The sequence below is a fragment of the Suricata suricatta genome, chromosome 8 (assembly GCF_006229205.1).
Source record: "Suricata suricatta isolate VVHF042 chromosome 8, meerkat_22Aug2017_6uvM2_HiC, whole genome shotgun sequence".
NCBI classification, from domain to species: Eukaryota; Metazoa; Chordata; class Mammalia; order Carnivora; family Herpestidae; genus Suricata; species Suricata suricatta.
The window spans coordinates 24,375,591-24,390,113 of record NC_043707.1 but is presented as its reverse complement, the minus strand read 5'-3'; the positions used below and the strand labels follow the sequence as shown (position 1 = coordinate 24,390,113).

Sequence of the window (14,523 nt, the reverse complement as noted above, 5' to 3'; positions counted from 1 at the left end):
TTTTTTTTTCTTACCATTATTTATATGAAAGGCAATGCACATACGATCTGCATAAAGCATACATGTGTAGCATAATAATATAGAGCAAAAAATCCATAGAGCTCCTGCCTGGGGAAAAACTAGACCTTTACCAACAATACTCCCACTTACCCTTTTTTATTTTTGCCTCACAAGTCCCTCTTCTTAGCGTCTGACCCCTCTGATGGAATGAACACATGTTTCTGTCGCTGCCTTGGAAAAGTTCAGTCTTGTACTAGCTGTTCCTGTGTCTGTGTCTCCAACCATGGACTGTTTCAGGGCAAAGACTGTTTTGTTTATTTTTGCGTTCATTAAACTTAGCAAAGTCCCAGGCACGTCTGGGGCCCTGCATAATATCTATTAAGTTACTGAATAATAGATTTCTTTGCGTAAACATTAAAAACAAAATGTAAAAGGCTGGCATTCCGAAGTCATTATGTGGAACAAATATACCATGAAAATAATATCCTTAATATATAAAGAGCTCTTCTAAATTTACAATAAAACTGCTTGAGATCCCAGTGGGAAAATGAGCAGATAATTCTCAAAAAGGGAAATAATTGCTCAACTTGAAACATTCCAATTCCCCATTAATTGTAAATTCACAAAAACAAGAATGTCTTTCCTCACCTCTCAAAACAAGGTTTCTGATCATCTGTAGTTTTTATTTTGTACTTCTCGTAAAGGCTTCATTAGGCTCCATTGGACACATTTTTACAATATTACTCTTGTGTAGACATTTAAAAAAGACATAAGCAAAATACATTTGGTAGACGTATTTCTAAAATTTTATTACTTTCAACATCTTAATTCTAATGGATTACTTCTTGACTCAGAGTGTTCCCAAAGAGATGAGTGTAGCCAGGTTTGGGCATTTTGTCTTGGGGACTTCGGTTCCGTTCTGGCACAGATGCATTCCAAACACCAGGGATGGTGTCTGCCACAGCGTAGGCATTTAGAAATGCTTTGGAGAGCTAGTGGGCAACCAGTGTTCCTCTGTCCAGATGTTCTCTATGCTTCTCTTCTGTTCTGGGAATGAGGGAGCTGTGTGCAGGCAGGGGCTAGGGGTGTCGCAAGCATATAGCTCATGCCCACACCAGGCATTAAAGCACTTTGTGTTTCTTGCTAAAATGATCCCCTCACGGCTTTGAGCCTTCGTCCTCACTTGGGGTGGGGGGGCCACGTGGCCTTCACTTCAAAAGTCAGAACCAAGGCATGGTGGAGCAAGGGCTGGGCAGCAGGATTTCCACCTGATTGGCTCTGATGGGTGATGTTTTGCCTATTCCTACAGCTTCGAAACAACAAGGCTAAAGATGTCTGCTTGGACCAGGGGCCACTGGAGAACCACACAGCAATACTGTACCCGTGCCATGGCTGGGGACCCCAGGTAGGAGCCTGTCTCTGACCAGGAAAAGAGGAGAATCACCAGCCCCCAGAGGATCTGTGGGGCATCTGTTGTCCTCGACTTTGTAGCTGTTCTGTGTTTTGAGATGTTAAGAAGATGGTGAGGGGGCTTTCTGGTTGTTTCTGCATAGCAGTTGGGGAAAGATCCATGTGTGGGTCAGCACAGATACAAAAAAGATCAATGGGCACACTGCATACTAAATAGAGCATGTGAATGCGTTTCAGAGTCATTTGTAAATAGGCAAATGTCTGCCATGTGGGCATACGTTATAATCATAACTAAATAGGCCTACTTCCACATTCTTCAAAGAAATAACAGAGCTCCTCATGAGAACATGCCTGACACATTCATCCTGAAAGGCCAGGTGGGTGCTAAGTGTGACAGGGTCTGTAAGCACTGGTACAAGAGCCAGTGGCTGACTGGGGAAGATGAACGTGCAGGTTGTAACATTTCAGAGTCCACACATGCTCCCATCTCTTAGGAGAGCACAAGACAACTCAAGAAGGACACTACATCCAACCGACAAAAGGAAAATAGAGCTTAGTCAATGAATTTTCCTTGACAACTTTGTGCTAACCCAAGGTGTGTGCACGTATGTATGCATACGTGTGTGTGTTTGTGTGTGTGTGTGTGTGTGTGTGTGTGTGTGTGTGTACATAAAAAGCTTAGCAATAATTCTGAGATTTGGGAGAAAACATATCCAAAATTGTTATTAGACTTAGCATTCATAAAAATTTAAGACATTTTTATATGCCAACTAATAGTAATAAAAGGCAGGCTACAAATGGGGATGACAGTTATAATTCAGTCCTAGAGGAGCACCAGACATTCTGAGCCAGACTCACTGGTTCTCTCTCTCTGGGTCTGTTTGCTCATCTGTAATAGGGAGACATTGGACAAAATGTTCCATAAGCTCCCTTGGTCCGTCTCCTGTGAACACATACACATTCAGTTGCGAATTCACACTCGTGGGTCACACACACACACTCACGCTTGCATCCCCAAAGGCTTGTGAGTTTCCTCTGTTCCTGACACTCTTGCTTCCCCGTTAAGCCAATACCTGGAAAGAGAGGAGTTGTGTTGTCTCTACTATCATGACAGGTAGTTCTTTTTTTTTAAGTTTACTTATTTATTTTGAGAGCGAGCGAGAGCAAGCGCGAGCAGGGGAGAGGAAAAGAGAGGGAGGGAGAAAGAATCCCAAACAGACTCTAAGCTGCCAGCACAGACCCCAACATGGAGCTCAGTCTCACAAACCATGAGATCAGAACCTGAGCTGAAACTGAGAGTCAGACACTTACCCGACCGAGCCACCCAGGTGCCCCGTGGTAGGTCGTTCTGCTAGTCCAGGCCCCCAGCATTCCTTCAGTGTGTGACAGGTCCTCCGAAGGTGAGTAATGGGCACCGTGGGACAGATCAAACCCTGGGTCCTTTGCTTCCTGATGCCCTTCTGGGAGGTAGAAAGGCAGCATGGGGAAACTGAGGCACAAAGGAGCAAGTGCCCAAGAGCAAGGCAGACTAGAACCCAGGCCCTCCAGCATGACTAAAGCGCTCTACATTCAAACCCAACCCATGTACTTCGAGATGATTTCCTGAGCCCACAATTGGCTCAAAGCACCGTGGGGAGCTGGAGAGAGAGACCAGGAAGCCCAGACCTGCTCTGTGTCTGGATGGCTCTCTGCAGGGACGTGGGACACTCACAGGAAAGGCGGTAGGGACTAAAGAATCTAGGGAATGTCTCCGTTCATTTATTCATTCGCTCAACAAGTGTGTCTTGATCACTGTCTGCAGGTGCTCGTCATGAGTATATATGGTGGTGGCTAGGAGCTGGTCCCTGCTCTCAGATGGGTTACACTTGAGGGAAGAGACAAAGAGACAGAAAACTATAGCATAGGAAGTGTGGGAAGAGCAAGATAGCCTGGGAGCCAAGACACAGAAGGTGGCCCAGTATGACTGGTGCTCAGAGTTGCAAGAGGGAAGGGCTGGCTGAGAGATCAGGCAGAAGGGGATGGAGAGGTGGGTCTCCCAAGGCCGGAGAAGGCATGCTCCAAAGCACCGGTCCTTGCCTTCAGGGTGTGGCAGAATCACCTGGAAGGCTTGCGAAAGCCTTCTGGCTTCTGAACTTCTGGGCCCCAACCCAGAGCTTCTGAGTCAGGGGGGTCTGGGGTGGGAGGGGAGATTTTGTGTTTCTAATAAGTTCCCAAGTGATGCCATGGTGCTGGCCTGAGGAGTGGGGGACTTGACTCTGGGGGCACTAGGGATCCATGGGGCAGAGGAGGGGGTGACAGCTTAGATCGGGCTTAGACTGAACTCCCGGAGGAGTTCGAAGAGGGGTGGGTGCTATGGAAGCATCCTGGCCATCGGCCCCTACTGACCCTCCAGCACTTCCTCCACAGGGTCTGGAGGTGACAAGGACCCAGGCAGCCTTGGTGGCCTGGGAAATGGAGGTGGGGAGCTGAGGCCTGCAGGGGATGGTCAAGTCATACATTTAAGAGGCCGCATCTTGGGACAGGCCAGATGACAAGCTGGCAATCAGACCCAGCTGGTATTGGGTGAACTGGCTGGGAGGGGGACACGGGGACATGGTGGTATCACGCCAGGAGGGCAGCGGGAGCCTGGACGCCAAGCCCTGGAGATGTCCTGTTCTGAGCCACACTGCTGCGTATGACCATCATTTGGGAGATGCCAAAAGTGTTTAGAAAAATACAGAACTCCCAGGGTTCTCCGGCCCAGTCTTCTGAATATGTAACATTGGAACTAAGTACTTGAAAACTGTGGCATAATAGACATTGTATGTTTAGGTATCTGCAGAATCACAAACTGGCCTGTCATGCCAACCTCTGGGCACAAGAAAAGGAATAAAGGTGGTCTAATAAATGTATCCCAGAGGTCTGAGAGCTTCCCTGCATGGCTCCAAGCAGTAGCCTTTTACTTGGGTGATTCTGGGGAAGGTTTTCTAAGTCACTCAGGAAGTTCTTAGTTGAACGTGAGGACCAGCACATAGAGGTGGCCCCACTGTCTTCTGTGGCCCTGGGGCCACCTCCTCCAGGACCCTCTGCCCTCTTCTTCTACCCTGGTCTCTCAGAATACCCTCTAATGCCATTGTGACACTCACAGCTTTGGGACAGACCCCTGTGAACTTGGCCTTCCTCACCCCCTGTCCGGAACCTTCACTCCTCTTGCATCCCTGCTTCAGAGTCCCCACCTGCAAAATAGATCCAGCAGGAATGCCCCAGTGGCCCATTTTCCAGACTGCAGATGGCCACCAGTTAGCTCCCTGCCCAGCCAGCAAGCTGGCCTCTCCTCAGGGGCACGCACGGCAGAATGCCGGTGGCTTTGGTGGGAAATAAATGGAATTCATCTTTTCCTTGGTTCTGCCTGCACACAGAGCTTTTCCAGACTAATGTTCCTGCCATTTAGTGGATGATAGAATATAGAGCCAAGGAGGCTATTCATTGACACCCCCCCCAACTCAGGGATGAACACCTCAGAGTGGGCCATGGTTGTTTTCCATCAGCTAATATTTTTAAAATAAGTCATGTGGTTTTCTGTTCTACCACATGTTCCGAAGTAAGAAGGCACCCTGGGTACTTCTCTCCAGCTGCCAGGCTGCCCCCCACCATCGCTCATCAAGGTTTCCTCCCCACTCCTTCCAAAACTACTCCCTCTGCACTTGGAATGAGTTCCCCACCAGTCACGTGCCTTGGCATCTTTTAAGAATGCTTCGTAAAGTGCTGCTGGGCAAACAGAGACGGAATCAAAGCTCCTGTAATGAGGCAACTCCCAGAAGAAGGAACTGGTGTTCCACGGACATTGTTAGCTTAATTAATGGACTCTCTATCGTAATTTATTATCCAACAGCAATTAAACAGAGATAAAATAAGCACCAAGGAGTGTAATTTCCTGTCCTCCAACATGTGTTTGTCAACAAAATGGGAAAGGTTCCTCGCCACTCAGAGAGCCTGCTCCCTCGCAGGTGTCTGCCAGCGAGCTGGTGACCAGCCTTGCTCTTGTCTGGTTACTGATTTGGATTGGACAAATGCCCATTTCTTTTCTGAGCTTAACTTTTACCTAGAAATAAGGTGTCAAAGATGCAGCAATCACCTTTGACATCAGCCTGACCTCATTTAGAGCCGGGGTTCCTGTCTAAGGAGGCCTTCGGCTCCCCCACCTGGCTCCGGGTTGCCGATCCGGGCCCAGGTTGGCCTCTTCTGCCGGCCAGTGCTCTCTCCCCATCCCCTGTCAACCACCCCAGCCACTCCTTCTGATTTCCCTAGAGGGCAAAGGTCAAGGAGAGAGGAGGGTGGGCAGGGCTGCCCCCCAGAAGCTCCCAGGGACATGTAGCATCTTCCTTCCTTACCCCTCAACATCTCTGTGGGCTCTGAGCTGCTCTCAGTCCCTGTGGCTGAGCTGTGACTGAGGTCCCAACGGTGCAGCAGGCCACGGACTGTGGCCCAGAGCTTCACAGCACAGCCCTGAGCCCTGGGCCAGAGCCATGGCTGGGTGGAGACAAGGAATAGAAATGCTGGCATTAGGGGCACCTGGGTGGCTCAGTCAGTTAGGCATTTGACTCCTGAGTTCAGCTCAGGTCATGATCTCATGGTTTGTGGGTTGGAGCCCACCATCAGGCTCTGTACTAGCAACATGGAGCCTGCTTGGGATTCTCTCTCCCTCTCTCCCTGCCCCTCTACGGCTCATGCACTCTCTCTCTCAAAATAAATAAATAACATCAAAAAAATGTTTTAATGCTGGTGACAAACCTATTTCTGTTTTTAGTAACATGTTCAATCCTACCAGGTGGGCAGTGACACCACCCCCCCCCCCCGATGTTACAAATGAGAACACGGAGATTCAGGTAGTGCCTGACATTTTTCAAACTAAAGCCTTGTGACTCCTGGTCGTGAGTCCTTGGCTGTGGCATCTGGTGCGTTCTGGGGAGCTTGTCTCATTGTCTTGAGGGAGGCTCCATGGTTCGCTAGCCTACAGCAAGGCATGGTGGGAGGACTTGAGCCCAGTAGGGAGATAATGGTGGGCGAGAGGTAAGACAAACTTGGCCATTGGAGGGGTTGGCATACGGCATGTTTGGGGGACAGGGACATGGTTGTGGCAGGGCAGCTGGTAGAGCCAGAGTATTGAGAGCCCTGGATGCCAGGATGGGGGGCTGGGACTCCCCACCATGCATCTCAGGTGTGATCCAGCAGAACCATGAGCCACCAGCGATGTGTTACAAATGTTGACTGGTCCCCGAGTCCCACCCCAGACCTCCTGAAGATGTGGCCTGGGAATCTTCATGTTGTCACCTCCAAGTGTTTTCCTTTCTCAGTCAACACTGTCTCTTGGGCATCCACTGCGGGCCAGGCCATGTGACTTACAGGTCAGATGTATCCACATTTGCCCCAGGTGATGCCTAGTGTCTCAACCTAATTCCTTTTTTAACTTCTAATACTGCTTCAACTTTTATATACTTGTGGGTTTTTTTGTTTTTGAGGTACATTCATTCTTGTTAGTGTAATTGCAAGGTTTGCCTAACACATACGTCAAGTAACCCCACCTTAATCGAGGTCTAGAGTGGTTCTGCCACCCTCCAAAATTCCCTTGAGCCCCTTCATGGTTAATCCCTCCTGCTGCCCCCAAATTTGAGGCCCAGCTTAACCTCCTGGAACCGCCCACCTGACTACAATTCTGGTACAGGTTCCGCCCTGAGCCGAGGCCCACAGCTTCCCAGCAGCACATGTGCAGTGGGCACGCCAGTCCAAGGTTGAAGTAGGTGGTCCTAGAGAGTCCAAGGTGCACTCCGAGAAACAGCTTCTAGCTATAGCGGAACATTGTTGGAGGTGTGTATCATGAAGAGGGGTGTCAGACTCAGTCCCAAGGATCCCTGGGACTCCCTGCCCTCCAGGGAGGTATCAGAGGTCTCTCTTCTGTTTGCCCCTCTATCGATATGTGTTTGTCTTCCTCTTCCTTCTTTTCGGAGACGCTCCCATTCCTTACCCTCAGCTAATTCATCACCAGAATGACAGATGAGAATTCTTTTATCCTGTAATTAAATTTAATCTGATCTTGGACTTATTCTTTGATGGCTTCATCTTTTAAGTGATACATCATCCAAACACCTTGTCAGGATGATGCATGGTGCCAGGAAGGCGCTAGTGCCCCGCTGGAGTGTCGGGGCTCCCACAGCTATGATCACGTGGAAGCCACTCGGAAAACGCAGAAGTTAATGACATCCAAGCAGCCTCTTGGCTTCCAAATAAAGTCATGTAAGTGTTGGTGCTCAGCAGATGGACCCATTGAGAGCACACTGAAGGTACCCCCCACGAAAAATGGCTTTGCCCCAGAAAACAGATCTGTGATTTGGGGGACAGGCTGCTTGCATTTGGTAAGAAGCAGGCCCAGGAATCTCTTTCAGTTCCAGGAGAGCATCTTGAGGTCAGAGCAGGGAGCTTTAGACCTTGCTAGAAAATAGAAGTTGGAGGCATGAGGACAGCTACTTCTTATGTTAGGGAAAGCGACAGAGACAAAAGAGAGAGGAGCGGGGAGAGAAGACGCCAGTGGGTGACACCATGGAGACTCTGTACCATTCATTTCCATCTCTCATCTCCGAGGCAGTATTTCTAAAAAAACCCTCCCCCTGCATCCCAGTGCCACACTTTATAAATTCTTTGCCTCCTTGCATTAGCAGGAATAATAAGCACCTTTTTTTTTTTCCCTCTGACTCATCTTCTCTCAGAATATTCAAAATGCTTCTGATTTTATTATTTCCAGGTTGTTAGTTCCTGCCTTCCAGGCCCTGCCTCCATCCAGCCTTTGTGAGCGTCCCTGGTGCCCGCCTCGTCTGTAACCTCGTGCACTTTGCACTTCTGAGACTTTCCCAAGGCTTCGGCTTTGCTTCCCTGTTTTATTTCCAATCCCCAGTTCCCTTTTTAAAATTACACCTGACAAATGGGTCTTGAGGTCCATGTACAGGAAGCAGGAATGCCTGATTTTCTAAATGGCATTCGGAAGTAAATGCACATGAATTTTATCTTGCTTAAGGAGAACTCCAGGGTTAAGGAGGAATTACTGTATTATTGCTTTCTTGCCAGAATGCACTAATGAACTATTCTTTCCAGAAAATCAGAGCCATGGTCATAACTTCTTTTCCAGTAGAGATTCTCTTTTTTTTTTCTTTCTTCCTTTCTTCTTCAATTTCAGAGAGAGAGAGAGAGAGTGGACAAGGGAGAGGGGCAAAGGGAGAGGACTTGATCCCATGACCCTGGGATCATGACCTGAGCTGAAATGAAGAGTCAGATGCTCAAATGACTAAGCCACCGAGGTGCCCCTCCAGTAGAGATTCTTAGTTAAGAGTTTATGTCTGCTTAGAAGTTTAGTGGGTTTTTTTTCTCCAGCCACAAAACGTGATCCCGGTAGATTTTCTGTTAATGTTAGGTATGGAATAAGAAACACTTAGACCGAACAGTCAGATGGTGGCCACACTGTCAGCTGAAGTGTTCTACCTTCCTTGCCCAGGGCTGTTAAATTCAAAGAAAGTCACTGCTAATCTCTTCCTTTTCTACTAAAGGTGCAACAGCATTGCAGTGAGTTTGAAAAAAAATTTAAATCAACCATAATCTCACCATCCTATAACAACTATTATCATTTCTGAGACATGCTTCCAACCCTTATGTTTTCAAAGAAGTATGTTGGCTTCTGAGGCTGGTTTCAAATCACTGAATTAATAACATCACTTCTTCTGAAGGACAAGAAGTGGGAGGTGGAAACTTAACACTACCAGATACAGCAGTGCAGGAGAAAACCATTAGAATAGCCTCACCCCCTGGCCATTTAGTGCAGAGAGTTCCGGTGTGTCTTTGGAACAGCAATGTCTGTTGAATGGTTCTTTTCAAAGACATTGCTTGTTTGGAATGGAGAGGATCTGAGAACATGACCAGTCAGAATTAAGGGCAGATACTGAAGAGTTTAGTGGTAGGTAGTGCGGTTCAGGCTGTTGGTCTAAGATGCCAGGGCCTCAGAAGCCTGGGTTCCCCTCAGAGAAGGCCAGAGGAAGACCACATGTCAGCAGCACAATGTTCTAGACTGTTCTCATTGTACTACCTGCCTGGCTTAGAAGGTAGGAGTTGTGCAAAGGGCCAGGTTTGGGAGAACTTTCTGGAATTCCACCCACCTGGGGACCATGAAGGATGCCACATACACTTGACATTGGTTCCAGAAAGGTGTGGAGGCCTTGTTCAAGTTGCTCTGTGCTGTGGCGGCATCATCACCAGCCCACTTCCTGAGAGTGCTACACTGCATGGCCTCCTGACTTCTTCCTGAGGCTACAGAGGCCAAGTGGCAGGTGATGGAGCCTAGTTTTCAAGAGACTCCTATCAGTCATCTTGACTCCCTGATACTGCTCCCCAAATGAAATGTCTGCAAGGCCACATCTGTGGTTCCTCCATGGAAATGGAAAAGTCAGCCAACCAAGTACTGAAAGCCTTCCTAAAAGCCTTGCAGGAAGGCCTTGTGCACAAGGATGTGGGTTCTCATCGGCTCGGGCTCACCCTTCCCCTACTTATGGTTGGTTTGGCCATGAACAGGACAGGAGATTTCAACCTGGGGGTGTATGGTCACCCAAAGGCCTACCCTGGCACTCCAGACACTTTGTCCTGGCATTGTCTGTTGGGAATGAGTCTTCTAATTCCAATGCCAAGGTGGTCAGGAGCTAATGAGAGCCATGCATTGCTAAGTGAAGATCTCTGATCCCTGCATCTTAGTGAGACTGGAAGGTCACACACATCCCACATTAAAGTTAATTTTTCCAAGGTGATGCTGAGAGGTACCCTTCTGTGTGGTTGGCTTCTAAGCTGTTATGTTGGACAAGAAACTGAAGCTCCTTGTACTTCAGTTTCCTTCTCTGGAATGTAAATCTAATAATAGTATCCACCTCTTAGAGATGCTGTGTCAGTTAAACAAGCTAATCAATGAAAAGTACTGACACAAGGTCCATGGCACATATTATATAGAGATGAAGTTCATGGTGCAGAATGTGAGACTTTGGGAAAGCTTCAGTTTTCTAAGAAAGGCTCAGTTAGGTACACAATAGTCTACTTTTTTTTTTGAGGCTATTAAAAACAGTAACAAGTTGCAGTGAAAACTTGAACATCCCCAGGCACTTTGAGCACCTCAAATCCTCATAATAACTTGCAAGGGGAAGATTGGACCAGTGATATCCAAGATTCCTTCCAGTTCTCAGGTTGTGGGACACATGGGACGCATTCAGCTAGACTTCCAGCTTGGTTCATTTCTTCAAGGCAACGTTACTTGGAATGCAGGTTACCTGGAATGATGGATGAGACATGGAGACTCCTGCCATCTAGGAATCGGTAGTTAATTAAGGTGTTATTGTATAAAATAGCTTAGGGATTGTCTGAGTCCAACCACCGGTATTTTTTTTTTTACTTCTCAAATAAATTTCTATAGACTTCATCTTAATGATCAATATTATGCACTCTGTGACATTTTTTTCTAATTTATTTTATCTTCAGGCCAGCCCAACAAAATAAATACAGACATAGTTTTCCCAATGAGCAAATCACCATATTCCAGAATATATAACATACCAAAGTCTTATGCTGTTTTTTTATTCTTATATTTATAAATTGCCTCCTTTATAAGACACCGAAATATCTGGCTCTCAGACATCTTCTCCCTGGTATTTCACAATACCGTGTTGACAGAATTTCATTGTTTTTGAGAGACCTTCCATTGCTCCCATTTTAAAGATGGGGAAACTGAGTCTCCAAGACTAAAGAGGTTGGAATGCAGAACATCAGGTGGGGAGTGACCAAATGTGAGGCCGGGACAGTAGGCAGGAAGTGGGTAGTGTACAGGTCTATATGAACTTTAAGGAGCTTAGGCTTTATGCTAGCCCCAACCGGAAGCCACTGAAATATTGAAAGCCTTTTAAATAGAAGGTTGGGATTTGGTCTGATTCGTATTTCGGAAGGATTCACTTGGGACTGCTGTTTAAATTCTGTGAATTAGAGGGTCTTAAACTAGAGACAAGAACTTCAGTTATGAGACTGTTATGACCTTGACAAAGGCCAGTCCCCTAAATCTGACTAATGACAACGGGGGTGGGAAGAAGTAGCCATATTTAAAATCTGATTAGGGATAAAATCAGACTCATACCTGACACTCTACACAAGCATAAATTCCAAATGGATTAAGAATCTAAATGTAAAATATAAAACTATACAAATACTAGAAAAGTAAAACTCAAAATCCAGAGACAATAATAGAGTGATGCACTTGACTACATTAAAAAATTTTTTTAAGCTTGATGGCAACATAATACCACAAACACAGTGAAAAATACCTGACAAATGAAGAGAAAATATTTGTGACACATACCACAAAGAGTAATTTTCCTGTTGTATAAAGGTTTCTTAAAAATTGAAGAACAAAGGACTAAAAATCTGATAGAAAAATAGGAAAAAGACACAAGCACACAAGTTGCCAGAAAGATATGTAAATGACTCCTACATGTACAAAAAACATGTCCAAACTCATTCATAATTGGGGAAGCTCAAAGCAAAATAACACTGGGAAGCCATTCCTCACCTTTTTTTGGGGCATATTTTGCATATTTGCAAAAATTATAAACATTGACAACATACTCAAGGTTCTGGAAAAAAAGCCAAATCTCATGGAATTGCCTGTAGAGATGCAAATTGGTGTCTTTTTTTTGAAGGAAGTTTGGCAATCCTTACCAAAGCTACAATATGCTTTACTTTTTGACCTAGCAATCGACTCCCAGAAATTGACTCTGAAGATACATTTCCAGCAATATGAAAACATGCATGTGCATTCCTGTATTATTTGTAATTGGAAAATATTAGAAGTCATGTGAATGCTTACTGTAGGCATAACATGGGCCATCCCTGTGAACTGATACTGAGTGATTTCCCCATACACTTAGATGCAAAAGGCCAAGTACAAAGGAAGATGCTTAGTATGCTAATCTTTATTTAAGACAAATGGCCCCCGAAAAGTAAACACCCGTTTCTGCCCATCTGTGCAAGAGGTTCAAGAAGGATAAACCAGAAACTGATGAGATTGGATGGTTACCTGCTGGAGGTGGGTGAGAATAGGGTGGACAGAATGTGGGAGCGGAATAAGGAATAAAAGGGAAGCGACACCTTTCAGCGCACCTTCATGTCAAGTTCTAGCTCTTAGAACCACGGTGCTTTTCAAATGTCTGAGCAATAATAATAAATTCAACATCCTAAGGTGTAGGGAAGAAGACCCACAAAGGGATCTTTACCCACAAACAGTGAATTAAAAAAAAATTAACCTAACTAAATGAATAACATAACTGCACTGATGGATGGGGAAGAATGGCACCGATCTCCATGGCTTAGAACCAGTTTGGACAGTTTTGACTGGATTCTAGAAACTTAAAGGAAAAAGAACCATTGCCAGTAACGCATTCTAGTAAGTAAGCTTGTTTCCCACAAAAGTATGGGTTAACAATTCTGAAACTACTGCATATGTGCACTAGGATTGAACAAATAAGTGTATAAAGTATGGATAATGGACACAATTTCACTCATCTGTGGAATTTGAGAAACCTAACAGATGTTCATAGGGGAAGGGGAGGAAAAATAAGATGAAAAATAGAGAGGGCTGGGGCACCTGGGTATCTCAATCAGTTGGGTGTCTGGCTTCGGCTCAAGTCGTGATCTCACGGTTTGTGGGTTCGGGCCCTGCGTCGGGCTCTGTGCTGACAGCTAGCCCGGATCCTGCTTCCGATTCTGTGTCTCTCTCTTTCTCTCTCTGACCCTCCCCTGCTTGCCTTGTCTTTCTCTGTCTCCCAAAAATAAATTTAAAAACATTAGAATAAAACCCAAAACAGAGAGGGTGGCAAACCATAAGAGACTCTTAAATATGGAGAACAAAATGAGGGTGGATGGAGGGTGGGGAAAATGAGTGATGGACATTAAGGAGGGCACTTGTTGGAATGAGCACTGGGTGTTATTTATAACTGATGAATCACTGGGTTCTCCTCCTGAAGCCAAGACTACACTGTTTGTTAACTTTAGGATAAAAGAAAGAAACAAACAAACAAAAAAAGAAAGTATGGATAATGGGAACCTGGTCTCTTGGTGTTGGAGAAAGAAGTTATAAATAAGGAAAGTGGTATGGCTAGAATGATGAATGTTGGGTTGCAATGTGAGGGATCAGGATGAAGTTATTTTATAAGTATATGTAAAAATATCTAAATATACATATGTAAAACATATATAAACAGAGATATGTAGGAATAAATTTGTAGAAAATGTAAAAATAAAAGCAAATGTGTATGGATTGGTGTACATACATATATTCCCTAGCTCTGAGAAAGTCTAGAAGCAGTAAAATCCAGTAGCAGTGAATATATCTAGCATCCAGATTTTGGATGATCCCAGGGATGGAGGAGGAAAAATATAGGGTAAGCCTGGAAAACCTTGTGGGTGGAATCAGAATAAAAGAAAGTGCTTTTCAAAAGATGTTGTCTTCTCAATAGGACATAGGAGCCACCCTGAAGGAGTCCCTAATGTCCAAAGCTGGAACTATTTGAGCAGTAAAATAAACAATGATAATATTGGATTGTCACTCATATAATTTTTTTAATGCAGGAGTCCACACTGACATAAATAAATAAATGGAGAGAAAGCACAGCCATGCCTTCAGTAGAAGTCCTCTTAGTAAATGTAGAAGGAATGTAGGAAATGAAATCACCGCTAGGTAGTCATGCCGGTAATGCTTCTTGAAGTCCAGACATTCCAATGAATGCTAAAACTAGTGGGTAAAATATGATGAAAGTGAAGGTATTTTCAGTTTCTGAGTATCTCCGTTTATAAAGGGACAATAGTAACTTCACAGTTGAGAAGCCCAAAAGACACCACCTTAACCAAGTGGTCAAGGTTAACATCACTAGTAATGAGATGTCATGGACCCCTGATCTGATGCCGCGAGAAGGGCACAGCATCACCTCTGTAGTTTTCCTTGCTAAAAATGCATAACTGTGAGTTTAATCTAATCATGAAAAAACATCAGACAAACCCAAACTGAGGGATATT

The 14,523-nt window shown here is 45.3% G+C and overlaps 1 protein-coding gene across 1 annotated transcript in view; it reads left to right on the top strand.

Annotated features, from left to right (window-relative positions):
• The window catches only part of GALNT17 (polypeptide N-acetylgalactosaminyltransferase 17), a 430,076-nt gene that overhangs the window by 403,292 nt on the left and 12,261 nt on the right, over positions 1 to 14,523 (top strand). Inside the window, exon 9 of the mRNA XM_029948842.1 lies at positions 1,310 to 1,405. Within this exon, the coding sequence (XP_029804702.1) occupies positions 1,310 to 1,405 (96 nt within the window). The remainder of the gene's footprint in view (positions 1 to 1,309; positions 1,406 to 14,523) is intronic.